The 25,807-nt window shown below is 39.2% G+C and overlaps 1 protein-coding gene across 1 annotated transcript in view; it reads left to right on the top strand.

Moving 5' to 3' along the window:
* Window positions 1–25,807, top strand: part of unc5db (unc-5 netrin receptor Db) — a 269,867-nt gene that overhangs the window by 233,426 nt on the left and 10,634 nt on the right. Inside the window, exons 12-14 of the mRNA XM_042488868.1 lie at window positions 7,369–7,596; window positions 17,504–17,653; window positions 21,395–21,559. Of these exons, the coding sequence (XP_042344802.1) occupies window positions 7,369–7,596; window positions 17,504–17,653; window positions 21,395–21,559 (543 nt within the window). The remainder of the gene's footprint in view (window positions 1–7,368; window positions 7,597–17,503; window positions 17,654–21,394; window positions 21,560–25,807) is intronic.

The raw sequence follows: 25,807 nt of genomic DNA on the forward strand, positions 1-25,807 counted from the left end.
AGAAATGGGTTGTTAGGGGCCTGATGTACTTACTGGTAGGTTAGAGACACATTAACCCTTAAATTGAGCAAATTGAAATTGAAATTGAGATTGCGAAACAAAATACACCAAATAGAAACACGTCAGTTTTTTAAAAATTCCCATTTATTGAAAAAAAGTTTTTATGCTCGCTTGAGGTGGTATTTCGGGCGATTCGAAAAAGCCAAATTTCACAAAACTGCAATGGAAACACATTTTTCGCTTTCATAGTTCGTATGATGTGCAGCTCCAGGTGGCAGTAATGTGACTTTATGGATGCCAACCGCCAATTTAACCCATAGAAGAAGGAAAACTACAACTAAGTCACATGACATTCTCCAAAACATGACTTGGTTTGTGTGAACGGAGAAATAGACCAAGATCTTCTTAACTCTTATACAAGACAAAGAAATCATAGCGATATTAGATTAAGAGTAAGATTCATTGAGTGGCTGCAATAGAAATAAACCTTCCATCCATGTGAGAGAAGTGGCGTAATATCACTCAATGGAAATGCAGTCATCTTGCATATGTGTTTTATCAAAATTTTGAAAATATCACGTTTGATAATGGAAACCCGACTATTGTTTTTGATTTTTTTTAAGAAATCATGGTTGGTTTCATTTTTGACACATCCACCGACGGGACGGGACAGGACAGGACTGGACTGGACTCACTTTATAAATCCCCAAGGGGGACACTGGCCCGCCACCATAGACATGAAACAAAAACATCATATGCAGCATGTAAACAACTCCCAAATGCCCTTTATACTGTTTTCTCACACATGGGAGAGTCTCATTAAGGCCCTTTCTGGCAGAAATTACATGTCAAGGCCAGGTAACTGCCTTCTCAACCTAATTGTAGTAATGTGGCAGGCCCTGACCAACCCACATCTATGACGCTTACAGTGTTTCCCAGAGAATTACAATCGCTGTGTGGCGGCAGTTGACGTCCCTTTGTATCAGCGAAAACATGATCTATTCCTAATCGTAACAAAGTGGTTTTTGTGCATAAACATAACCACACATTAATCACAGTATTGTTGAAACACATTTTAACGTATTCACTAAATTAGAACTTACCAATAACATATCTTTGGTGTCCAGAAATGTACAATGCCAACATTTCTTTTGGTGACTGGGTAGGTTCACATCATAAGTCAGGTACCTTGGTTGCCACCCTTTTAACCCAAAACTAGTATAACTAGTATCGACATTCTTTCTGCTAATTCTCTCTTTTTGGCTCCTTCTAATCCTTTGCCAGCCCACCTTCTTTGCTGAACTGACTTGAATTACTGCAGATGAAGTAGAAAATGCTGGGAACCTAATGTGTTTAAGCCCTGCAGACAGAATTTACCTTTACCATATAAAATAAGTGCATATTTTTATAGCTGATGTGCACAGTATATCTGATATTTGCTCACAGTTGCAACCATCACTACACACTCAATTTTGGATTTATTTTTGTGGATTTTGGATTCATTTAAATTCTTAATATGTGTATGTTTGCCTACAATTTTCTATGGCATAAATCTTGTACTGGAGAGTTTTTTATGTCATGTTTTCCATCAATGGACACGATTTTCCATGTTCTCATGCATGAATTCCCAAATGGTCCATGTACATTTTGTGTTTGAATAGTGTGAAAGAACCAAATAATCTGCTCTGATTTGAACTAGGGGAGTTCTAAGAACCAAGGTGTATTCTTTTAAGTAAACTGTCCTGAGTTCAGTTGGATGGTTGATTCCAAAGAATTTAAACTTATTCCAAGTCCAAGCCAAAGGGAGCTCTCTCGCCCTCAGAAGACACTGCTCCTAAGCTGCCTGAAAAAGTTTGTTTGAGTTTCAGTGTTTACTGCACTTTCATAACTTAGACATATCACAATGTAACAAATATAACAGAATATGATTGAGAGAGCCAGCTGACCAATAAGAGCAGACTGGGCTTTTCGGGAGGCGGGACATAAGGTCAGACAGACTGTTTCAGACAGAGGCGCTGCAGCAGAGGGCCACATGAGACACATGATGTGCTTTTTGAACATTACAGCATGCAAACCTATTCTAGTAGACCCCCAAAACAAATATGATCCCAGAAATGAGCATAATAGGGCCTCTTTACAGTGGATTTTCAACCCAAATGCCAGAATAAATTTCGCAAATATACATTTCAGTGAACCACAGACATGTGACATTTGTAAATTTCATGTGTTAAATTTGTACGTTTCATATGTAGCAGATATGTTTAAACTTTGAGGATATTTGAATATTGGGGGTGATAGAATTTTTCACATTTTTATAAAAGCGCTTTCACAAGGTTTGTGGTCTTAATTTAATCTATCTATCTATCTTTGTAACTTGATTTTGAAAAGTGATATATAAAAAGACAATAATAATAATGTCATAATCATCATCTTTTTATTATAATTATCTTTATTATTATTATTATTATTATTATTATTATTAATAATAATAATAATTTTCATTCAACACACAGCAACAAGCCTGTCAACAGTGTGACACTGTTAAAACTCAGACTCTTGTAACCTTATAAAATTGTCAGACTCACAATGGACAATGAATATATTAATGAGAGAGATAATGAGAGATGTCCTCTCTTTTATTCCAGTCTCTTCATGCCTACATTACCGCTGCATTACATGCCTACATTACAGCTGCCTCATTTTTTTAGCAATAATTCTATAACAGGAAGTGATGTCACACATGTCAACATTCTAGTGCAGCAAAGACATGTTCTAGAACACTGTGATGTGACATCACAGATTTGCTTGGTTAGGTCACCAACATTCCATTTCAGAACCTCACCTATGTGGCACCAGACAGACAGATGATCATTCAACTGTTAGCCGCCTTACCACCAGCAGATACTCTTACCCACAGTGTTCATCCAGATTTACCTGTGCTGCATTCTCCAGCATCACTAATACACTGACAATACAGCTCGTCACTGTATTTCTGTGGACAACAGAGGAGTGCTTTCGACTTTCCGACCTTCACAGAACAGAACATGAGCCGTAGAAGAAACACCAAGCCTCTGCTGGACTCCAGTGAGGACATTAACGCCATGGACCTCCACCAGGAGCAGGCAGATGGGGACGGTGACTTCAGCGCCATGACTGTGAACCTGCGGGGCGTCACTGAACAGCTCAAGACCTTGCACCAGGAGATCCACAACATCAAAAGACAGCTGAAGAACTGTGAGATCTCAGAGGAGGCTTTTGAAGAGATCCAAGCAGAGGAAAAATCTGCAAGGAAACTCTGCGTCTCACTGCAGAAACAGGTCCGGGGCCTCACTGACAAGGTGCACCAGCAGAGCACCATTTTTAACAATTACAAAACCGTTAAGGAGTCAAATGAGGCACTGGACCTTCGCCGTGAGACTCTGGAGCAAAGTGTTCAGGACCTCCAGTCTAAGCTGAGCCCCTTTGAAAGTCTGCGGGAAGAATATGAGGCTGAAAAGAAAAACAGTAAAGCCAAAACAGCGGAACTCAAGAAGCTCGAAATGGAAAAGGATGCCCTGGAGCAGCAACTCGAGGGCATCAAGAAACAATCCGACGAGCTGAAGATCTATCAGGACGAACACAAGACAGCGCAGGACAAAATTGACGTTTTGAAACAACAAAACGTCAATTTGAAGCAGGAAATTCAGGATGCCACCAAACAGCTCCAGTTGAGAGAGGACTGTAAGAGCAAACTCATCCAACTGGAAGCTGAGTTGCCAGTCCTGCAGGAAGACAATAGAGTCCTGATGACAACCCAGTCTGAGCTCAGCAGCAAGCTTGAAAATGAGCCAGACTGGAAGACCGAACATGACAACATGACAAAATACATCGACGACCTGAAGGAACGCAACAAGACCACAGCGGCAGAAATCCAGGTCTGCAAGGACAACCTGCAATTTCTGAGCGACCTCAAGGCAACTTTTGACACCATGGCAGCAGAGAAAATAGTCCTGACCAACGACAGTGACACTCTGCTGAAACAACTTCAGGAGCTGCAGGCAGAGCGCTCCAAAGAAGCAGCTGTGGAGCAAACACATCTCGAGATCAAGCAGGAGATCGAATCCCTGGGCGAGGGCAACAGGTCTCTGCAGATTCAGATTGATGAGCTCCGCAGCAGCCTCCAAGGAGAAGTAGCTCTTGCCAACAGTTATGACTCCCTGAAGGCTGACAAAAAAGCCTTGAAACGCCAGAATAAAGCCCTCAGCAAAGAGCTCCAGAAGCTCAAGAAGACAGCTGACAAAGAAAGAGCTCTGCAGGCGAAATGTGAGGCCATGAGGGCAAAAAAGGACAAGATCACCACGGAACATGACGCCCTTCAGCAGGAATTCTCTGCCAGCTCGGCCCAGGGGCCACACATGCAAGGTGGCATGATGCCAGAGGCCAGCAGTAGCACCCCTGTGCAGCCAGTCACCGCAGCCCCACGCAGGTCGGGTATATGCACGAGAATTTCTAGATTCCTAGGGTTTCGGGACATTCAGGGCTCAGCCCACACTCATTAATTTGTGACTCAATTTGCAAGGGTTTTCACCGGGTGCTCCGGTTTCTCCCTCACCAAAAAAACACTGTAAATTTGTATTCATTTGTAACTATTTTTTCGGGTTTACTCCAGGTGCTCCGGTTTCCTCCCGATCTCTCTTCATTCATTAAAAAACATTAAAAAAAAAATACAGTTGTAAGGATTAAATGTCAAAATACAGTATATTGAGTTTGTATTTTAATGTTTTTCCTCATCATGTGTTGTCAGAGGTCGTCTCAAACTGTTCAAAAACACACTGAGGATTGTTTTATCATGATGTTTTTCTGAGAATTTAGCATAAACATAACCTTAAGAAGTTTGCAACAGATAATTACTCATCTGAGTAATTTGGGGGTTTTAGAGACACTATCTGTAGAAAATACTTAAATACATTTTAATTTCTATTATTGGAGTTTTTCATTCATGAGAGTTTTTTTGTTTTTTTTTTACACGGAGCTAGACCTCTTGAGATCGTAATAGAATAATTACCATCAATATGTAGTATATTAATCTGTGAATTTCTTTTTGGCACTTCTAACGCTGAGATGTTTTATTATAAGGTTGGGGAAAAAGACAACATAATCTAAAGCAAGAAAAGAGGTTAATTTTGAAGTTATAATTTCTTGACACATACAGCAGTGAAATCTTTGACACCACCAGTAATTGAGATATATAGAAGAAAACAATGTTTATAAAGAGTGGTTAAATTTAATACAGCAGAGGGAAAGTTGTGCTCATTTTTAGGTGATGTGCAGACCGCAGGCAAATCTGATATTTCTAAAATCCTATATTTAAATCATAAAGATTTTTTTTTTAAATTAGGGTACTCAATCATGCATTTTTCCCTCTGTCCGTAACAATGGATGAATAATCTAAACACAGAAATTGCCTAATAGTAAAGATAATAAATGGTCAGCTGATTAAGTAAACAAATAATTGTGTAAAGGTGCAAAACAGTGTAAAACAAAAAAATTGCTTTCTTTTAGTAAAGAGTTATGCGATGCTAATGAGCTTACAGTAACCAAAGCCAAGATTAGCCAGCTAGCTCTTAGCTATGCTACATAGGCTTGAAGTTGGATGCTTCACCAGAGCTGATTAAGTGATATAATATAATAATATGCAAATGGCAATGTAGTCAATATCATTGAGCCAATGGCCCAAATTATTTGGACCATATCTTCATGACCAGTCATCCCTGTTAAACTGAAAACTGCAGCACAAGCAGTGGGCGCTGACTGTATTTACAAAAGCTCAGATGAAAAATCCTTAAAATTGACGCAAAAGGGGAAATTACATCATATTTTGACGTGCAGTCGTTGCACCCGTGAATCTAAGGCAATTATTAACCATGCAGTCAAGTTAATGCTGACTGAACGTGGCTTTCTGAAGTGTAGATGGAGTGATGGCTGTGCACAAATCTTAAAGTCTATTCAGTTATGATGTGATATATTACTGGCCTGTGTTATGCTAACACGAGTAATAAAAACAGTATCAAAATATTTTTCTTATAAGTCGTAGCTTGAAGCATATCTTTTGGGGTTTGCATACACAGATGGTGGATTTGTGCAGCCGCAGTAAGATTTCACAAATTTTGATTACATTTACATGAAATACTTCCACTGCTACACATTTTAAATAAGTGTGTGCATAAAACTTTCTTAGACATGCAGGATCAAAATTCTTTCTTGTAACTCATAGCTTGTAGCGTATCTCTATGGGTTTGCATACAGAGATGAGAAATTTGTGCGTCCGTCGCTAAGACTTTGTGCAGGAATAATTCCAACAGTAAGATTTCACAAAATTTTTGATACCTATATCCAAAAAAATACTTGTGAACATCATTTCACAAGCTCTAAATATTAATGACCCCTATTCATTTCCATTTGTGTGAAGTCACACAGTCTCTGCGATAATCAGACATAGTACAGTTAGCTATAAAAACAGAGAGGTTTAAAGAGAGAGGGTTTAGTTTAGTGTTGTGATTTTAGTGTGATTTTAGTGAGATCAATATAGACTGTATATGTTAACAAAATGTGTCAATTCATTAATAATAAAAAACATTTTCTCAGTATAATGCATTATAAAAAAGTGCAAAAGTCTATGTAATTTAATGAAAATCTGAAATACAATAAACGTAGAAAGATAAATAAACAAAAATAAAAAGATAAAAATGAATCTAGTAAAAAAAAAAGGTATGGTAATTACTGATGGTATAAAATATATGGTGGGGAAAAAAACTCAGTGTTATGTCATACAAATCTGAAAATAAAAGTAACTTCAAAAAATGAAGTTAAAAAATAAATACACAAACACATAATGAATCTAGTAATAAAGTCTGTTTAAATTTTATGGTAGAAAAAATCAATGTCAGTTTATGATAATAAAAATATAATTGAATAGAATTACAATATAATCATAATACATCTTTTAAAAACACCTGCATAAAATTAAATTGGGTTTTTGCCACATTTTTAGAAAATTAATTTGATTGCAAACAATGCCAATCCTGCAGTCACAATGCCTGTTGATAAAGCGAGTACAGCTAATCAACAGTGTGCAGAATTTTTTGGTTCTTTCATAGTCAGTGTTAATGATATGTCACACCTGTCTATAGAGGTCTAGTTCACAAGTTTGAAGTGCATGTTTTAATCATAATGCAAATCGTCTTTTTGTTCTTCCTTTCATTCTCAGCAGTAAACAGGATACAAAAAGATGAATCTTTAATGTGATAATGTGATATGTTGTAGCTGAGAGGAACAACAGGAAAATACCTGCTGTGTCTTCATGGGCACCACCTCTGTGCTTTATTGCAGGACGTGATGTCGGTGGAGGAGGAGTCCACTTCCTGTTACTGCCTGATGGACTCAACGAGCTGCCACCTGCTTCTGGACCAGCCAGGTTCGTACGCCCTGGTGGGCGAGCCCCTGACGCAGGCTGCCGTCAAGAGGCTGAAGCTGGCTGTGTTTGGGAGCATGGAGGCGGGCTCCATGAGCTACAGCCTGCGGGTGTACTGTGTGGATGACACGCCACACGCATTTCAGGTGAGAGAAGGACATCGGATAGTTGTTTGTCTCACTGTTTTTTATCTTTTGTTTCTCGAGCAAAGGTTGAGTCATGATTATTTCCAGCAGCGCTGTGCCCCACAGTTCCCCACAGTCCCATTAATTCATTAGGAGGATGTGGCCAGTAATAATGACTTAAGTGGTAAATACTTCCTTGAGCCAATTCTGAGATTATAAACTCATGATCAAAGGGCAAAAGCTAATTTAATGCCAGAGTGGTGTATTTACATATGGCCGAGGTGGAACGTGTGCTTATATAGACTACATTACCCAATTCTTCATAATAATTCTTTAGGTTAGACTATTAACTCCTTTTCTCAATTCTTCAGGTAATTTCTTAACCTTATAAAATACTTTTTCAGTCTAGTTATTTCTTTAACTGTACTTGCATGTACACATGAGTGCAGGGATAAGCATCATGTTTCAAATGTTTTGCCCATTTTTCTTAAGAACGTGTGAGGTTAAAGGTGCTGTCCTTTAGATGCTGTGCACTCTGCCTACATATAAAAAACTTATAGTAATACCCCTTTGCCACCAAAATTTGCGCATGCACATGGGTTTTTCAAACACAGGTAAACCCGCTAAATACTGCTTTCCCACTGCTTTTGTGGGTATGTGTATGTATGTGGGTTGTTTTGTTGGTGTGTCTGTGCAACGTCGCAGACAGGCAAGAGAACAGGTAAACGGTAGACAGACGCAGGAACAGAGGTCTGAAAACTTTTCTGTGGTTTATTCTCTTTCTGTATTTCCTAAATATTCAGTCACTCTTTCAAAGTCAGTGCAGATGTATTTGGATAATTTTTTAGTGCTGCTCAGGAGGAGATGGACAATAATTAGTGACGGTGCCGGTGGTGTGTCATTGCATCTCGCTGGTTCAGGAATTGAAATCACTGTGTTCACCTGGATGTTGTATTCCCATCAATGCCAATCGGAGCTGGAGGCTGTAAAAACCCATGTCTGCTGCAGAGTCATTGGACCGGGGGTGAATGCCGATCATATGCATTCTCATTGCATTAAAAAGCCAGATGTTAGCAGATGTTAGCTTGTTTTTTTGTGCAGTAGGAATGAGGCTTTACATTACAATTTGCAGCTTATGTAGAAATGTATGTCTGCTGGTACAGGTGAGAACAGTTGCATTGCAGCTATTCGATTATTTGCACCTGTCCCTACAGCGCATTATTATAGATCCGACTGTGTGCTGTGATTGGTTAGCAGTCATCACATGTGGTTAGGATTTGGGCAAAGAGGTCATGGTTAGGGGAAGCATTAGCCTGTCTCAGATATTCTTTGAGAGTAAGATGGCACATTTACAGGTAAAAAACTCCCAAATGGACTGCCAGAAAGTCAGGTGATGTAATATAAAAAGCGCCACAGTCCATGATGAGAATAAGCTTTGGTGAAGGGATCAAGAGCAGAACATTCATACAGGAGACTTGGCTTTAAGTCCTGTGTGAGTCAGCATTGGCTTGTTATTTTTAGACTGAGTAGATGTATTTCAGATGTATACATCCTTAAAGGATGTATACATCTGCTTTATGAACACTGTTTACATAAACCTTAAATAGACCTGTTCAGTATTTTCAACCTCTGTTTTCACTTTGCAGGAAACATAGCGCTATATGGTGTCAAAGACTCTTATATTACAGTGTACTAAAACATCTTTCTCAAAACCTTTAAGGTGAGAAATAGGCAATACAAGAAGAGAACCATGGTTTATATTTGATAAGCACCGCTTAGTTTTACAGTTTGATCTGAGTTTGGGCTGCGTTTAGGTGAGAGAGGAAGAGGAGAAGCTCTCTCTCTTGATCCACTTCTATACTTGTGTCCGTGGTGGCGGGGAGCATACAAAAATTAGATGAAGTACATTCTGTAGTTTGAGCAACAGCAACTTTTGCTATTTAACCCCATTGTAAATAGCATTTTTGGTTGACTCGCATTTGGAAGGCTCAAGTTCAGCATTTCTGCAGGCGCCGTCTTTGATTTTTGGAGCCTGAAGGGACCACATTTGGATAAGAGGGTGGAGCTGTGTAGAGACGCCTCATGGACAGCAGTCTCTCAGGCGACCCCGCCATAAAATTTGCATAGCTTTAGCCCTCAATAAAATGTTCAATAGGTGAGTTTTAAAAAGATTGACCCCCTATACAACTGTCATCAATTTTGAAATTATCTATAAAGACCAAAGCCATTTTTTGTACCAGGCTGTAAACGTGTATTTCTGCTGTTTAGTTGGGCATTTTAACATTGGGGTCTTCGGGGACTGACTCACTTCTAGAGTGACATTCTGGCAGTTTCATGACTGAAATATCTCAAGAAAACCAAATAAAACACATTCTGCATATTGACTTCATATTCTGATAATAAGACAGCTTTGTGTTTGCAGTTTCTAGTGCTGCCCCCAGTTAGCCAAAGAATAATGTCATGCATTGGACTAAGTTTTGAGATACTGGTTTCTTTAATGGAACCGTGAATGGAATTTGGTTTGTGGTGCTCAAAGTAAAAAAAATAAGATTTTAAAAAAATCAGCTTTCAGACACAGTGTCCTCGTTAGTCTGGCAAACCACAAAACACACTGTCAAAAGTTTTCATGGGGGCTATTAATAATGAGGTTTTTGGATTATCCAGAGTGAGCAGGACATTATTTCTCAGAAGACACTTTGCTTTTGAATGTCATTTTTCAAAGCTGCACACTCCACAAATTAAGTTTCATTCATCTCCTTTGTATTTGGATGGATGCAGAAATCTCAGAGGCAAGTATCTCAAAAATGAGCCAAATAAAACAAAGCTATCTGCTTGGCTTGATACAACGAGAAGTAATTGAGAAAAATAGGTTTTTGTGGCCCTTAGACTGCTACACTTGGAGTAATTTGATCTTGTCTTAAACTGCTGTTAGCTGATGAGTGACTTTATTGTCACTATTATATTGCGCTTTATGCCTCTGCACCAGCGATAGCGGGAGCCTGTGTTTTCTGGTTTTCCATCCATCTGTCTGTCTGTCCATCTCATTCTTGTCAGAGCAATATCTCAAGAACGCCTTGAGGGAATTTTTTCAAATTTAGCGCAAACAGTCACTTGGACTCAACAACGAACTGACAAGAATTTGGTGGTCAAAGGTCAAGGTTACTGTGACCTTCTGTCTGTCTCATTCTCATGACTGAAATATCTCAAGAAAACCTGGAGGGAGTTTCCTGAAAATTTAGCACAAATGTGGACTCAGTAATAAACTGATAAGAATTTGATGGTCGGAGGTTAAAGGACAAGGTCACTGTGACCTCACTAAATATCTTTTGGTCATTACGCACAAATTACTATTCTAATTACGCTAACATTTAATACTAATGTCTTATGAATGTAATGATGCAGTCACTGTGACTTGTATCTGTCTCATTCTTGAATGCATAAACACGGTATCTCAAGAACACCTTCAGAGATTTTTTTTTTAATTGCGCCCAAACGTCTACTATGTATAAACAATGAACTATTAGTATTTGGTGTTCAGAGGTCACTGGGACCTTGTATCTGTCTCATTCCTGTGAACATGATATCTCATGAAGACCTTGAGGTAATTTCTTCAAATTCTGCACAAACATTCACTTGGACTAGAGAATGAACTGACTAGATTTTGGTTGTCAAAGGTCAGGATGACCTTGCAAAACATTTTTTTTGGCTGAAAGTAAAAAATTCACGCACAAATTATGAAAAAAGTTACACAGATGTGTAAAAACATATGACGATGAAGTGGTGACATTCTATGTCCGATATGTCAAATATTAACTTTACTGTGACATCATAATGTTCTGCAGAAACACTTTTCTGGCCATTATTCATTATCATGTCTCAGGAACAGAAGTGAAGAAATTTGGTCAGATAGTGACTTGGTGACACTAATCTTGGGTGTCCCAGCACTGTCCCCTTCATGTTCACTCTGACACACAGGACAGTTGCTTCAATCCCCAGTGAGAGAAGGCGGGATGCTCCTCGTCAATATAAGTGACAGCCTGAGAAATGCAAAATTCTGTCTGGCATCAATTTGATTCCCACCTCAGGTGACTTCTTCCTGTCTCTCCTAAATTAAATCCTCTGTTACTGATTGTATTAAAGTGTATATGGCATTTGTTGTTGAGATAATGATCCAGTTTCCTCCAGAGGGATCATGTTATTCTGCTGTCCCTCTGTTTCCCTGTTGTCCAGTTGCACTGCAGCTGCTTAGGCGTTTACTGTCCCTCGTGGTAAAGGATGTCATGAGATTGTGTGCATGTGGCATTTTCATGCCTCTGCACTGGTGATAGTCATAGCCGGTGGCATTATGTTTTCAGGTTGTCCCTCTGACCCCTTTCTCATGAATACAATATTTCCAGAACTCCTTGAGGGAGTTTCTTCAAATTTGGCACAAATGTCCACTCAGACTCATTGATGAACTGATTAGATTTTGGTGGTTAAATGTCACTGTGACCTCACAAAACAAGTCTTTTTAGGCTATAACTCAAGAATTTATCATTTATTACAACAAAGTTTCACTTGAAATGTCTAATAGAATGAACCGATGACATTTTATATCCAAAAGGTTAAAGGTCAGATGCTGAATTAATGACACTAATCTTGGGTGTCCACCTTGAAACCGTGCTGATTGTAGAGATCTCCTGTGCTGCCAAGGAGAAGATGTGTGTGAAGCATCCCTGTTTTCACAGACATGAATGTAAACTGTAAGTGCACCTTGGCTGGTGCTCGAAGGCATTCAACCACATAACAGTATTTCTGTTATGTTTTTTTTTTTTTTTTGATTTTTTGAGAAAGAGATAGAAAACAGAGCATTTCATTGTCATTTCCTGAACAGTCCAGAACTCGCCAAATTTAGTAGTCTTTCTGAGGTTTTCATCACAACTCTTTCACAGAAATTGACAATGCACATTTTCACTTTAGCAATTTCTTATTTATTAGGAAGTACTTATTGTAGGTTCTGACCTAGATTCAAAGTGAACATCTTGTGCGGATGTGGTTTCAGCCCGGACAATCTGTGGTAGCAGGGACTTCAGCATTTGCTCTCTACTGGTTCAACCATGTGAGTGATTGCAAATTCATTACCACTGTGAAACAATACTGCAGAGCTGAACGTGGGGACTCTCTAACAGCCTGACACATTCTCTTCCAGGGGTTTTAATAGACTGAGACAAAGGCTGCCGTACTTTAATCACTGCCATTCAAATGTTAACCAATCATTCTTTTTTTATCATGTTTGACTTGATTATCCTTCAGCGACCTATAGAGTTTTTAAACATTGAGATCTCATCAGCGAACATCAGGGAAATCAAGCTGGCCGTGCTCCCCGGAGAGACTAGACTAACAGAGGAGCAGAGCCGAGCTCAACAGTGTACCACGAGCCTCGTGACTGACTCTGCCTCCCGACCGCCTCTCTGTCATGTCGCAGCCGTCAGCGGCAGCTGGCTTTAAAATGCATTCTGGATTTGGTTTATGAATTTCCAGCCTGCCGAGCAGATGCCAGACTTTTGCGCGTCCCTTGGGCTCCTGTCTGTTAGCACCACATCTCTGCTGTGTGTATTCCAAGCTCAGGCACAATCACAGACTGGATTCTGGATCAACAGGAAGCCTGATGCAACACAAACACTCTTGTGAGGGAGACATTTTCTTCAGCTGAGACCAAGGAAGGGTTATCATTGGCAGTTTTATGATATTTTCTGTATTATTGCACAATGCTGCTGTCACTCAAGAATATCTCTTCAGCAAGTCAAATTTGCTGAACATTTAGATCCAAATTGATGCAGTTTTTATATATTTCATCATCTTGTTTTAAAATTCACAGATAAACATTCAGTTCAAACAAATATCCTATTTTTTTCTGTTTCAACTGCAACAACAAAAAATGAGAAAGTCTTGTTGCTTAGGAATGGGAGGAAATAATTCCCCTTCACCAGCAGTCCATTTCCAAGGTCACACCATTCAAGTCTTACTGGAGACACATGAATGGATACAAGTTTCCTACCTGAAAATACCACCCAAATTCTATTAGTATTCTGCTGGCAGACGTTACCATCCACTGTGAACAGAAATACTGTTAACCTCGATCCTTATCTTTGGCAAAGGATCATCTATACACTCTTCTGAATTCTAAAATCACTAACAGAAAATATGTTTTTTTAAAGGATGAACACATCGTTTCAATTTTAGTGTTCATTTTGTGAACTCACTCTTCTATTGGTTGGATTTTATATTTTTTGACATTGCAACACTTAAAATGTGCTGTGTGTTAAATTGCAGATCAGGAACAGTCACAATCTATAGAAATCTTAAAAGCTTCAAATGAGTAAAAATGATACTCCACCAATGTTCAGCCAGCTTTGTGTCATAACAATGTGAGAAGTGTTTTTAAATGAACTCTTTAAATGAACTTCCCTCCATTGTACCAGCACCCATATCTCCCTGCTCATTTGCGTTTTGGATTTTCTCTGGCTCTATGGTTGGTGCTTGAACTGCAGAATGTACCTTTACATTTTTTTGAATGCCCATTGCCAACAAAGACACAAAGAGTACATAAGCGGATCAAGTGAGAGCTGTCTCTCTCTCTCTCTCTCTCGCTCTCTCTCTCTCAAACTCAAACAGTAAAACTTGTCAGTGCTGATCAAATATGAAACTATAATAAACTAGAATACGAGACTTTGAGAACAGGAAGTGGGTGCCATACTGTTTCCTGTATTGTAAACATGGAGGCTTAAAAAAGCTGAGATCAGATGTTAAAACTAAGCAGGGCTGATCGAATGTGAACCAAGATTCTGTCACTGTGTCGCCTATTTCTCACCATAAATGTTTTAGAAACATATTTGAACTTACTGTTTAGCTGTAATTTGAGATTTTTCATTTGGTGCCATATTGTCTTCTGATGGATGACTCAATTCATGTCACCCATCAACGGGAGCGTTAATTGGTCCAATTGGTTTTTTCTGTTTTCCATGGTCATGTAGCACCAAATTCTAAAGTATTTATGTTTTTCTTCTGCCAGTTTTATGAAAATACGATCTTTCCAGCAATGAAAAACTTCTTTAAAACGTGTCAACAAAATACATACAGCTACATGACAGGCTATTTGGAAAACTAGAAAATCCAACTTTGTCCGGTAGCTCACCTGCTAAGATTTCTAAGATAGCTACGTGCTATGGAAAATACAAAAAACTTCCTCCGCTAGGATACGACCAGATTTATGATCTTATAAGAGCTTTGTTTGTCAAGCATTTTTCTCTTCTCTGAATTCCTTTTTTTCTCAATATTTTTTTTCAACATTCATCAACATAGGTTTAACTGTATGTTTTGGCCATCATTTGTAATCCTTCCAGCTTCATTTCTGAGCGTGTTTTACATCAGTTTGGCCTAGCAAGCTGCAGTGGCATCACACATGTAAATCTGATCAGTGACAATTTGATATATGTAAAGGACTCATCTTTTCACTGCTTTTGCTAAAAGTAACCTATAGCATAGGAATTATTTTACTTGCTAATCACTAAAACCATATTTACTGGGCTGTGCTGTAATCAGCTCCTCCAACTATAAACTTATCCATGACTATTTATCCAACTAAATACCTTCTTACAAAGTTGCTCATATTTGTACTGATGATTCAACTGGGAGAGTATGATGCCCATCCAAGTCTAAACCAGCGCTACCAATTATTTTCAATGGAAAATAGCTAAAGCCTGCAAAAAAAGTCACTTGATGTTGCTTGATCATGTCACAAACTAATTTCTATATTTGTGATTTCATTTCGCAACCTATTATATATTTATACAAGATTCTAAAAAGTGTAGTTCAAACAGTCATCAAGCCATACCTAACTTACTCTAACTAGCTTTGGCATTTAGAAACAAAAGGAAGGGTTCCCTGGACAAACAATACAGATTAGTTCATGTGGGTATCTTGGGGAAGATACTGAACCCCAGATTGCTCCTGAAGGTGTGTCATCGAAGTGTTAGTGTATATGAGTGTTTACTGAGTAGCGGGTGGCACCATGTGCAGTGGTCTTGGCCACAAGTGTGTGTAAATGGGTGAATGTCACATGTAATGTGAAAGCGCTTTGAGTGGTCTAAGAGACTAGAAAGCGCTATACAAGTGAAGTCTTTCTACATTTTCACTGGCCTCCATTATGCTTTCTATTGTTTAGTATAGTAAACAAGCGGTTTACTGCTACCACTGTTACCTACTAATACTTCTACTGTTTTTCTATAGTTAACAGTAAAAGTAGACGTAGACTGCAGACATCACGTACAGACTGGAAAACAGGTTATTACTGTCCGTGACGTCAAACGTTACATAACAGCCACAGAAGAGCATATTCACTGAGAAATATTGGCAATTCTCCTCAAGAGAGAAGAAGAGGTCTGCCCACAGAATCGCAGGATTCGTTGCTTTGCTCTTTATTTCTTTTCTTTTAAAAAAAAAAAAATCACAAGATGAATTCTTAAAAGCCCCAATTGTAGCAAGAAAGTTGCTACAGTGGTTGTCAACCAACATTGTCTATGCAAAAATACTGACAGAACTTTTACTTTAAGAACTCTGGACCTCCAAAATAACTCCACTAACTTTGCAATCCGTCTGTCTGGATTTCTCTTTCTTGGCTGACATTGCAACACTCCCAAAGCTGTAAAACATGATCTAAGACACATCAATTGTGTGTGATGTGTCAAACAGCAGATCAGCTGCAATCACAGTCTACACAAAACTTCAATCATGGCATCTTGACAGCTTCAAACGAGTTTAAACAAGAGAGCCATATCACAGATCCGAGCTAGTTGCACGCTTCACAGTAAAACCAAAGAAATCCAGCATCGTCCGGCCACTCAGTGTTTCAGGGTTTTGAAAGACAGGGGCAGGTGGTGAAGAGGAACATTTTTGAATGACTTTCATCTGCAGTTTGCCAACAATCGATTGCTTTCACACCTGCACTGTACAGCAGTAACAGTACGCAGGACACGGCAGACACGCTTTTCTGCAAACACATGCGTTAAAAGTGCATACACACACTCAAGCATACACACACACGCGCATAGCCAAGGTGTTGCGCGCACGGACACTCAGTCAGAATCAATCAACGCGGCCTGGCATTATTCACAGCTCTGTTCCCTGTCTTTTCCCTTTGTGATTGAGATGGCTAAGGATAGACGGGCCAGACACGGAACCATCCCACCGGGACGTTGAACAATGATGACAGATGAATACCTGCAAGCGACAATCAAAGTGCTCTTTCATCATCACAAATTCAATTTGGGAGATGGACGTTTGTCCCCCCCATCCCCTCCACCCCGATGCACACGTTTCCCCAGCATTACATTTAAGCCTCAATCTGTCATGTTGGGGCTGCAAATGTGATGCTAATGTGAGCACCAGTCGTATGATTTGTTCAGCGGAGACTTGACGTCACTTCTCGGCGGCATGTTTCTCTGTTAATATTTGTGATGAGTCAATTAGTGGATGTGACAGAGGAGGGGATTTGCAACAGGTGTTCCTGCTGATATGCAAAGGGAGCGAGCCTTCAAAGGAAAGGGTTTCTTACTTTTCTCTTGCATTCATCTCATGTCTCTTTTTGCGCCCCTTGTTTTTTGGTTTCCCCTACTTTAATTTCCTCGTCTCTCCTCTCCTCTCCTCTCCTCTCCTCTCCTCTCCCTTTTTTTCTCTCCTCTGTCATAGTCTTATCTCCTTGTTTCTTCTCCTCTCTTTTGTCCCTCTCTCCTCTCTTCTATCCTTGTCTCCTATCCTTTCTTTTGTTCCTCTCCTTGTTTCTGCTCCTCTCTTTATCTCTCCTTTCCTATTCTTTCTCCCTCCCTTGTTTCTTCTCCTCTATCCTTATCTCCTATCCTCATCACTTCTCCTTTATCCTTGTTTCCTCCAGGGAGTGGTGTCTGCAGAGAAGACCAGAGGGGGTCAGCTCCTCGAGGAGCCAAAGATGTTGCCTTTCCGAGCGAACACCTTCAGCCTCCAGGTGTCCATCCAAGATGTTCCCCAGTTCCTGTGGAGCATCAAACCCTTTACCACATGTCAGGTAACCATGGCAGCAACACACAGGATATTACATGAAAAAAACACAATGTGACTTTTTTTTAGCTAAGAGCTAATAAGTGTGTGTGTGTGTGTGTGTGTGTGTGTGTGTGTGTGTGTGTGTGCGTGTGTGTGTGCGTGCGTGCATGCATGCGTGCGTGTGCGTGGGCATGCCCTGCTCCTCCCAGAGGCCACTTGTCAATCAAACTGTGTGAGGGCGGCTGCGGTGTGTTTCAGCTTCTTATACAGAGGATTTTCAGACTTTGGGACATATACTACGATTTACGATTTATTTACTTTGTACAGATTTTAGGGTTATTAAGCATTTGAATATAATCCAAGAAATGGCATCACAATAAGCAAAAACACAAATGAAGGCACTGATGGACCATTTCTATTGTAGAACTCAAAGGGTTAATACAACATTTTCACTACTACTACAATTATGTATTTGTTTGGTCGTGAAATGGTTTGAATCTTTCATCCACAACAGCTACTCCACGGCCAGAGACTAGAATTACTCAACGCTCAGTTTTTAAATATACAAACTTATATGCCATGTATGTATTTCTACGTATAAATTATGTTTTTGGCTTCTTGTTTTAAGCCTGTGGTATATGTAGTGCCAATATTCTTTAACCAAGCTGTCTTTGACAGCACATGGGAGAAATAGGGGTTACAGCAGGGGTTACTGCCAGAAAGTCAGGTGACGTAGTAAAAAGAGCGACAAAGTTGAGCCAGGCAACTATCATCTTTTTCTCAAACGATGTGCAGATTTTTAGACATTCTTTCCCATCAAATGACTTAAAAAATAGTGCACAAAGTAAAACTGAACCTAAAATGTTTACATCTGACTCTTCCCCTGAATACTACCTTATTCTTCCAAAGCAGTATACCAACCTTTTTTTCTAGTATGAACAGGCAGTCTTTGCACTGTGTCTTATTTCAGCATAAGTAGACCCCTTTTCCTCACAATGCAAGATGTTGGTTACTGTTGAAGGTGAAATGTTAAGCCAACATTCACTCTGGTGTTTCACCTTTGGTGTTTAACACAGAAAATGACAAGAAAGATGTAAATAACAAGCCGTTATTCTCTGCAGTCTCTCTCTACCGTTGCTGGCTGCTTTGAGACATACTGACTTTTCAGAACGCATTTTCAAATAGCCATTATTAAAACATGAAGTCCTAAAGACATAAAATGCGCCATTTTCGGAATCTAGAGATATTTCTCCAGACATAAAATGAATGTGCATCGGACCCGCGGGACTCCACCGCATGCACGTGCATGTAACTCTTGTAGTCCCTGACACAACAAGGCTTCATGCCAGCCGTAGTAATGGGTATTGTTTAATCATAATTCATCATTTTTACCATCTTACAATACATCCATATAGTGTTTGCTGTAAAGCCTGTAATATGGACGTCTTACCGTGTCGGTATCTGTATATACAGTCTACGGTCTGTATTCAAACGAGCAGTTTTCAGTGAGCAGTTAGGGGTGACAGTTACTAAAAGATACTGAACGTAGTATTTACTTAAAGTTGAGCTGTGTATTAATACATGGGGCAATATTACAAGGCACCACCTTTTATTATATTTTTGTGGGAACAACACTTTTTGATTCTGTTAATTTGATTTCTCCGGTCATGATTACGATATGACTCCCTGATAAGTTGTATGTATATTTGTGTGTGTATAGAGAGATATATATTATCTGATTATCTAGTAAATATTAAAAAAACGACAGCACTGCTGTCGTTATACCGTCGATAAGCGGCTGTTGCTTATAAGCTAAGCTACTACGAGAGGAATGATCATGAACAAACGCTGGTCGCTTCGAGCACTCGGGTCATTTGTGTGAGCGATCCAGTGAGTCGGAGTCAATGCTCGGGTACACTCAGCCACACGCGGCCACGTTGGGCTGTCGTTAATCACTTCTACGCATGTTCCATGGGCCAGTAGATCCGGGTATTTTACACTTTTCTAAACCCGGAAAGAGTTTTCTCTGCTTTATGCACCACTGAGCAGCTCTCATAGGAATGAACGAGGCCCCGCCCCCACTGTATCCAGATTTATAATAGATCCATGGTTCAGCTGCCTGTTCCACCAGTAGAGACCAGAGACTGAACTCTGGTGGTGCCTGCTGTGCACTACATACAATGAGTATGAGTATGACTACAGAGAGGAGGGCTTGAATTTATGACAGTTTTGAAGAATATACCTCCAGGATTTCTAAATACTCTGGTATACCGTAATACTGCCCAAGCCAAATGCTAAGTGATTCAACCACAGAAAATGACCTTCACAGAGTGTCAGGGTTAGGGATTAGGGGTTATGTTTGGGTTAAGATGCAGCATTTTCCAGAGGGGCCATGGGCATAGGGGTAAATAATTTGATTCAATGGTAATAAGTTCTTAAATGAACATCCAAATGATCAGGAAAAAAATTCCTCCAAAGTTTATATGGTTAAAAATCTCATTACCAAAATAAAATGATAGGTGGTTAAATAGAAAATTATAAGGCAGGGAAAGATAAAAAAAAAAGTTAGGACCAGGCTTTAGAGGTCAGCGAGAGGGGTTTGGTTTGGGTAGCCATTGTTGTAACATGTGCTCTGACAAAGAAAACAGGTAAAGTCAAATCTGAGATAGTGAGGTTGACTTTTCCTCAGCTCATGACATTCACACGGCTTTGACTTACTTCCTGTTTGTGTTCACCATTTTGTGCTTTAAAGCTGCTCTTTTAGTCCTGCTGTCACCCATATCTCTCTCCGGAGGATCATAAAGACGGACGTGACGTGAGATTAATAGCTCTGTGTTTGTTTTGCTCGCAGGAGCATTAAGATGCAAACAGTATTAGATGGAACGCTCGGCAGCAGTCGCTGAATGCTGTTTTGTACCTGTTGTTGTCGTTTGCAGAGCAGCTGAGCCGTGTCCCCACTGTACGCTGTTGTTACTTAAACATCTGAATACGGGGTGAAAGCTTGGTTTCAAAGACACCCACCCCTCTCCATGGCCTTATTTATGAGGGCCTCGGGATGGAAGGGAGGCGCCGCGAACCTGCCTCGGCGGAGCAGGTGTAGAATAATAGCCGAGCGCCGTGCCATACATCAAGTCAGCTTTTAGTGCTAAAGAGCATCCGAGCTTTCCACGTCCATCAGCCCCCTCCCCCTCTGCCTCCGCCACCAGCTCCCCAACTCCATTATCTCCCTCTGTGAGCTGCGCCGAGCGGCCGACATCAAAGCCACAAGGGTTAAATCATCAGTAGGCACGCCGTCCGCTGCTTTTAACGTCACGGTCTTCGCTAAAAATCGTCTACAGGTCACTTTTAATATGCAGATATGGCAGCGTCAGAGTCTAGCAGAGGTCAAGGACGTTTCCCCGCAGATGTGCTCGTTCTCTGGAAATTAATTATACATCAAAGGCAGTCTTTTTCTCGTATTCCCACATATATCGCTTACAGTACTTAGCACGCAAGCTGCTGCTCCATTAGGGTTACTGTACCCGGGAATCAGGCTGTATTTGTAAATGGATTTCCTCTTTCTTGCTCAACAATACTTATTTCCATCCAGAAATATATCAGGAATCATTGAAACTTCAAAGCTAGCTTTTATCTTGCCATGTGTAAGTGGCTGTGCATGTGCCACTGCGCTCACATGTAGGACAGCGAGCTGAGTCATCTCATTTAGAGCACATGTTATGTTCCTGATGTCCCTGATGGTTTTTTTGTTTTTTTTATCCCTCCTCAGGAGTTCTCCTTCCCCCAAGTGTGGTGCAGCAACCAGCAGCCCCTGCACTGTGCCTTCTCTCTGGAGAGATACAGCCCGGCCACTGCCCAGCTCTCCTGCAAAATCAGCGTGCGCCAGGTCAAAGGCCACGAGCAGATTCTGCAGGTCTACACAGCTGTGGCTGAGGTGAGTGGCGGAAGAGGAGGGGAGGGTTAGGGAGGAGATTCACACTGTAAAAATCTGACAAGCTGATCTAAAATCTAGTAAACCTATTACACTGAAAAAGGTAAGTAGTGGGGCGGCATAGCTCAACATATCTTAACAATCGTTCAATTTGTGACAAAAGCACCAAATTTGGCAGACATGATTATGGATACATTAGTAACAAAGCAAAGAAACAAAGCAAGTCTATTTCGAGTATTAGAGGCAGGAGATCAACTGTGGGTATATAAAATTGTGAGCTCTCACTGTATTCTTCAGTTGGCAGTTAACACCTAATACCAGTAACACCACTGAAGACCAGCCAACTCACTGGTTGACTTTCCATCTACTCTTTCAGTCATTCTTTAAAATGTCACCTGAGCACTTTTACATGTTTTGCATGTCATTTTTACATGTCTTGATTATTGCGTTCAGATTATTGTGCTTTGTTACGATGCTTGAGTAACTGACAGTACAGGTACAGGTACTGTAGATCAGTACATTAGTAGATTACTACTGAATAAACAGAATGACCAACGCCAGAGTTCACTACATTCAAACAGGAAATAGAAACATTCTGATAGACATTTGTAGCTGACAAAATGACCTAGGGCACCTATCAAAATGACCTACGCAACATGTAACTACATTTATGCAGGAAGAAGTCCACTCTGTCCACTCCTCCACATTTGTAACCGAAAGAATGAGCTTCACCACCTGACCAAATGACCTATGCCTCCTTTAACTACATCTATACAGGAAGTAGTACTTAGATATACTATAGACATTTGTAACTGACAGAATGACCTGTGAACCTATTACAATGACCTATGCCATATTTAATTGCATTTATAAAGGAAATACTACATTCTGATAGACATTTGTAGCTGACAAAATGACCTATGGCACCTATCAGAATGACCTACGCCACATTTTACTGCATTTTTACAGGAAGTTGTCCATTCTGATATACTTTTGTTATTGACAAAATGATCTGTTACACCTGACAGAATGACCTACACCATATTTAACTACATTTTTGAAGGAAGTAGTACATTCTGATAGATATTTCTAACTGACAGAATGACCTATTTTAAATGGAAATAGTGAATGAATATTATATATTTTGTACTGTTATATTGTTCCACCTAAATTCAGTTGGCAGTTAGCATCTAATACCAATAATAATAATACCTAATAACAATAATAATCATAACAATAATGATAGATAGATAGATAGATAGATAGATAGATAGATAGATAGATAGATAGATAGACGGATAGATAGACAGATGGAATTTGATAGTGCTTTTCTAAGTACTCAAAGACGCTTTACATGAAATGCAGAAAGGAAAACATACAGATGCAAAATAGAGAATACAGAATAATGAAAAACACTAACATGAACAGAACTGATAGAGATACAAGAACAGAATGTAAAAGCAAAAGTCAGGGGATCTGAAAGTTCAGATTTGGAGAGTCAGTGGGTGACAGGTATTGTAGAGAAAAGGTGGGCTGAGTTGCAGATGTTTATTATCATTATTATTATTATTATTATTGTCATTAAAAGTACATAAGTAACATACAGATAATCATGTAGAATGCTGACATTTTCTTGATGTCAACATTCGGTGGCAGTACATTTACTGAGCATTGATACATGGCCTATGGTAATATGCAGCTGTACTCTCCAGTTGAATCCAGTTATTAATGCATTTTCTTTCATTTATTATTGCATTACATCGTAATAAAACACATTTCGCGGTGCTATATACCAGTAACAGCAGGCAGCCATTTTGTAACATGGCCGCCATGGTCATGAGAACGCCAGTCTACAGTTGCCCAATATCCAGATTTCTTCTAAATACATTAAGCTAACTTTGTACCAAATTTGGTGCTTTTATCACAAAAAGAATGATAGGTTAGCTATGATGCCCTATTAAAGTAAATATAACATACCTTTAACGCATTTAAGTAAGCTTCCTTAAAATGTAGTTGTATTTTACTTCATTCTGTGAAGTTCTTTCAACTTAAAAATGACAAGTGCAAGTAACTTGTTTTTCATAAGTGTTAGATTATGCAAACCAAGTTACTCTGACTTAAATGAAGAGTTGTGTTTACTCAGCAGAATTTAGGATTTATAAGTATTTTGAGTCATGACAAAGAGGATTTCGAGTGTGGTGCAGAAAGGGTATCTACAGGTTCTGATTTCTTGACATATTTAAGAATGTACAAATGTAATTGACTGGTTTTCAACCAGCAAAATACAGATATATAGCACAATGTTAACACTTTAAGTGCCTTTTTGTCTATTACAGTTCAAAGCATATGCAAAATATGCATAGATTGATGGAATTATTTGTATAATTCACAACTGTCTCAGACAGTATAAAGTTCAATATAAAATCTTACAAGTTGATTTTACAAAAAAAAAAAATCTTGGAAACCAATTGCCTTGAAAATGGAAAGTCCTGTAAATATAACTATTAATCTTAATTTATTTTTTACTTATTTTTTTACTTACTAATTTTGTGAATTTGTTAGCAACTTTAGCAAACCAGGTTAGTCTGAATTAACTTGATCATCACAAAGAAAATTTTGCCAATGATGAAGTCAGAAGATCTGTGAGTTCTGTTTTGTGAACACGTTAAAGAAAATATAAAGTGGATTAACTAGTTTTCAACCAGCAGAATACAGATATTTAGCTCTGTAAACTTTGCTCCCTGAAGTTACTAAAACTAAGACAGATGTGTTTAGTAAAACTTTTTTTAAAAACATTTTTAGGGTGCGACAACTAACTAACTAACAAAATTGTAAATAAACTGAACAATTAGATTTAAAGTAAACATAAAATGTTTTCAAACTTATAGTTTTATTTACCTACATTTTTCAAGGCAATCAGTTTTTCTAAATTTTTTCAGGTAAAACCAACTCCCAAATTTTACTGAGTAAACACAACTGTTCAGTTAGGTCAGACTAACTTTGCTTACTTGTGTTACTAACAAATATAATGAACAAATTAGCTAATTTTTTACATTACACAAACTTCAAAAAAGTAAAGTAAATTCAACTGCATTTTAAGTAAACTTAACAATGAGATATAAAGTAAACATAACTATTGACCAAAAGCTGTATTAACTTACCTTTTCCAATGCGACTGGTTTTCTAGATTTTTTTTAATGTGAGATGAACTTCTCAGATTTTACAGTGCACTTTGTGCTCAACCTTTGTGTAACCTTCCTGGAGTGTGTCCACTGACAGCAGGGCCAGCTCTCCTGAGCTTGCATTGTGTATTAATAGAGTCACGAGGACACTTCTTTCTATCTTCAGATTTATGCTAAATGCAGACAACAAGAGATCCAGCTGTTCACAGTGTTTAGCACACACATTTTTTTTTTTTACCTTTACCCGTCCAGGGAGATATGTATTCCAGCAAATAGGCTGCATCACATTCCCATGCATTAACACCTGGGAGCTGCCCTCTGGAACAAGAGTCCTCTGTCAGCCGCTGAGCAGCTCCACTGGAGCAGCGAGGAGGTAGAAATCCTCACTCAAGAGCACCTTGACAGTAGTTGTTAAGCCAGAAGAGAGTGTTACTCATTGATTTTACCCAACTGCTTTTTCACTACCAGTCACAAACGTGCTCGTCCTCCCTCAAGGCCACCGGCATTATTTTAACTCACTGTACTGCAGTCAGAAGCAGGTGAAATATTATTTGCAATCTTTTTTTATGGTTTGTTCTAATTCTGTCGTCATGATTAGTTAGAGTTTGACAGAGAGGAGGGAGAAATAAAAGCGTTTATTGGAGCTGTGAGTAGAATTCAAATCATCATCAAATCATCACCGCACACACACACACACACAGTAAACATACAGGACATGAGTCTACATTGCATTTTACACTGTGGGTCACCAAGTTGGATCAATGTCTTTTCATACATTTTCATACAGCGCGACAACACAACAGTTTTAGAGGAGCTTCACAACAACATGAGCCAGTTTCTATCCAAATTTGGCACAAAATCTGAGCTAATTTCCATAAAATTGGCAAAAGAAGATGTGAATTAATTCAGGTTACTGTTGTTTAAACATTAGAGGTTGGTTCTTTTAGAAAATTTGATGATCAGGTGACATGAAACCATCGCAGAGGACACAAAGAGACTGGGGCATATTTGCAACAAAAAGCAGCCTGAGAATTTGCTGTCAAAAGGCTCCAGTTTGATACACCAGATT

The sequence above is a fragment of the Plectropomus leopardus genome, chromosome 6, assembly GCF_008729295.1.
Source record: "Plectropomus leopardus isolate mb chromosome 6, YSFRI_Pleo_2.0, whole genome shotgun sequence".
NCBI classification, from domain to species: Eukaryota; Metazoa; Chordata; class Actinopteri; order Perciformes; family Serranidae; genus Plectropomus; species Plectropomus leopardus.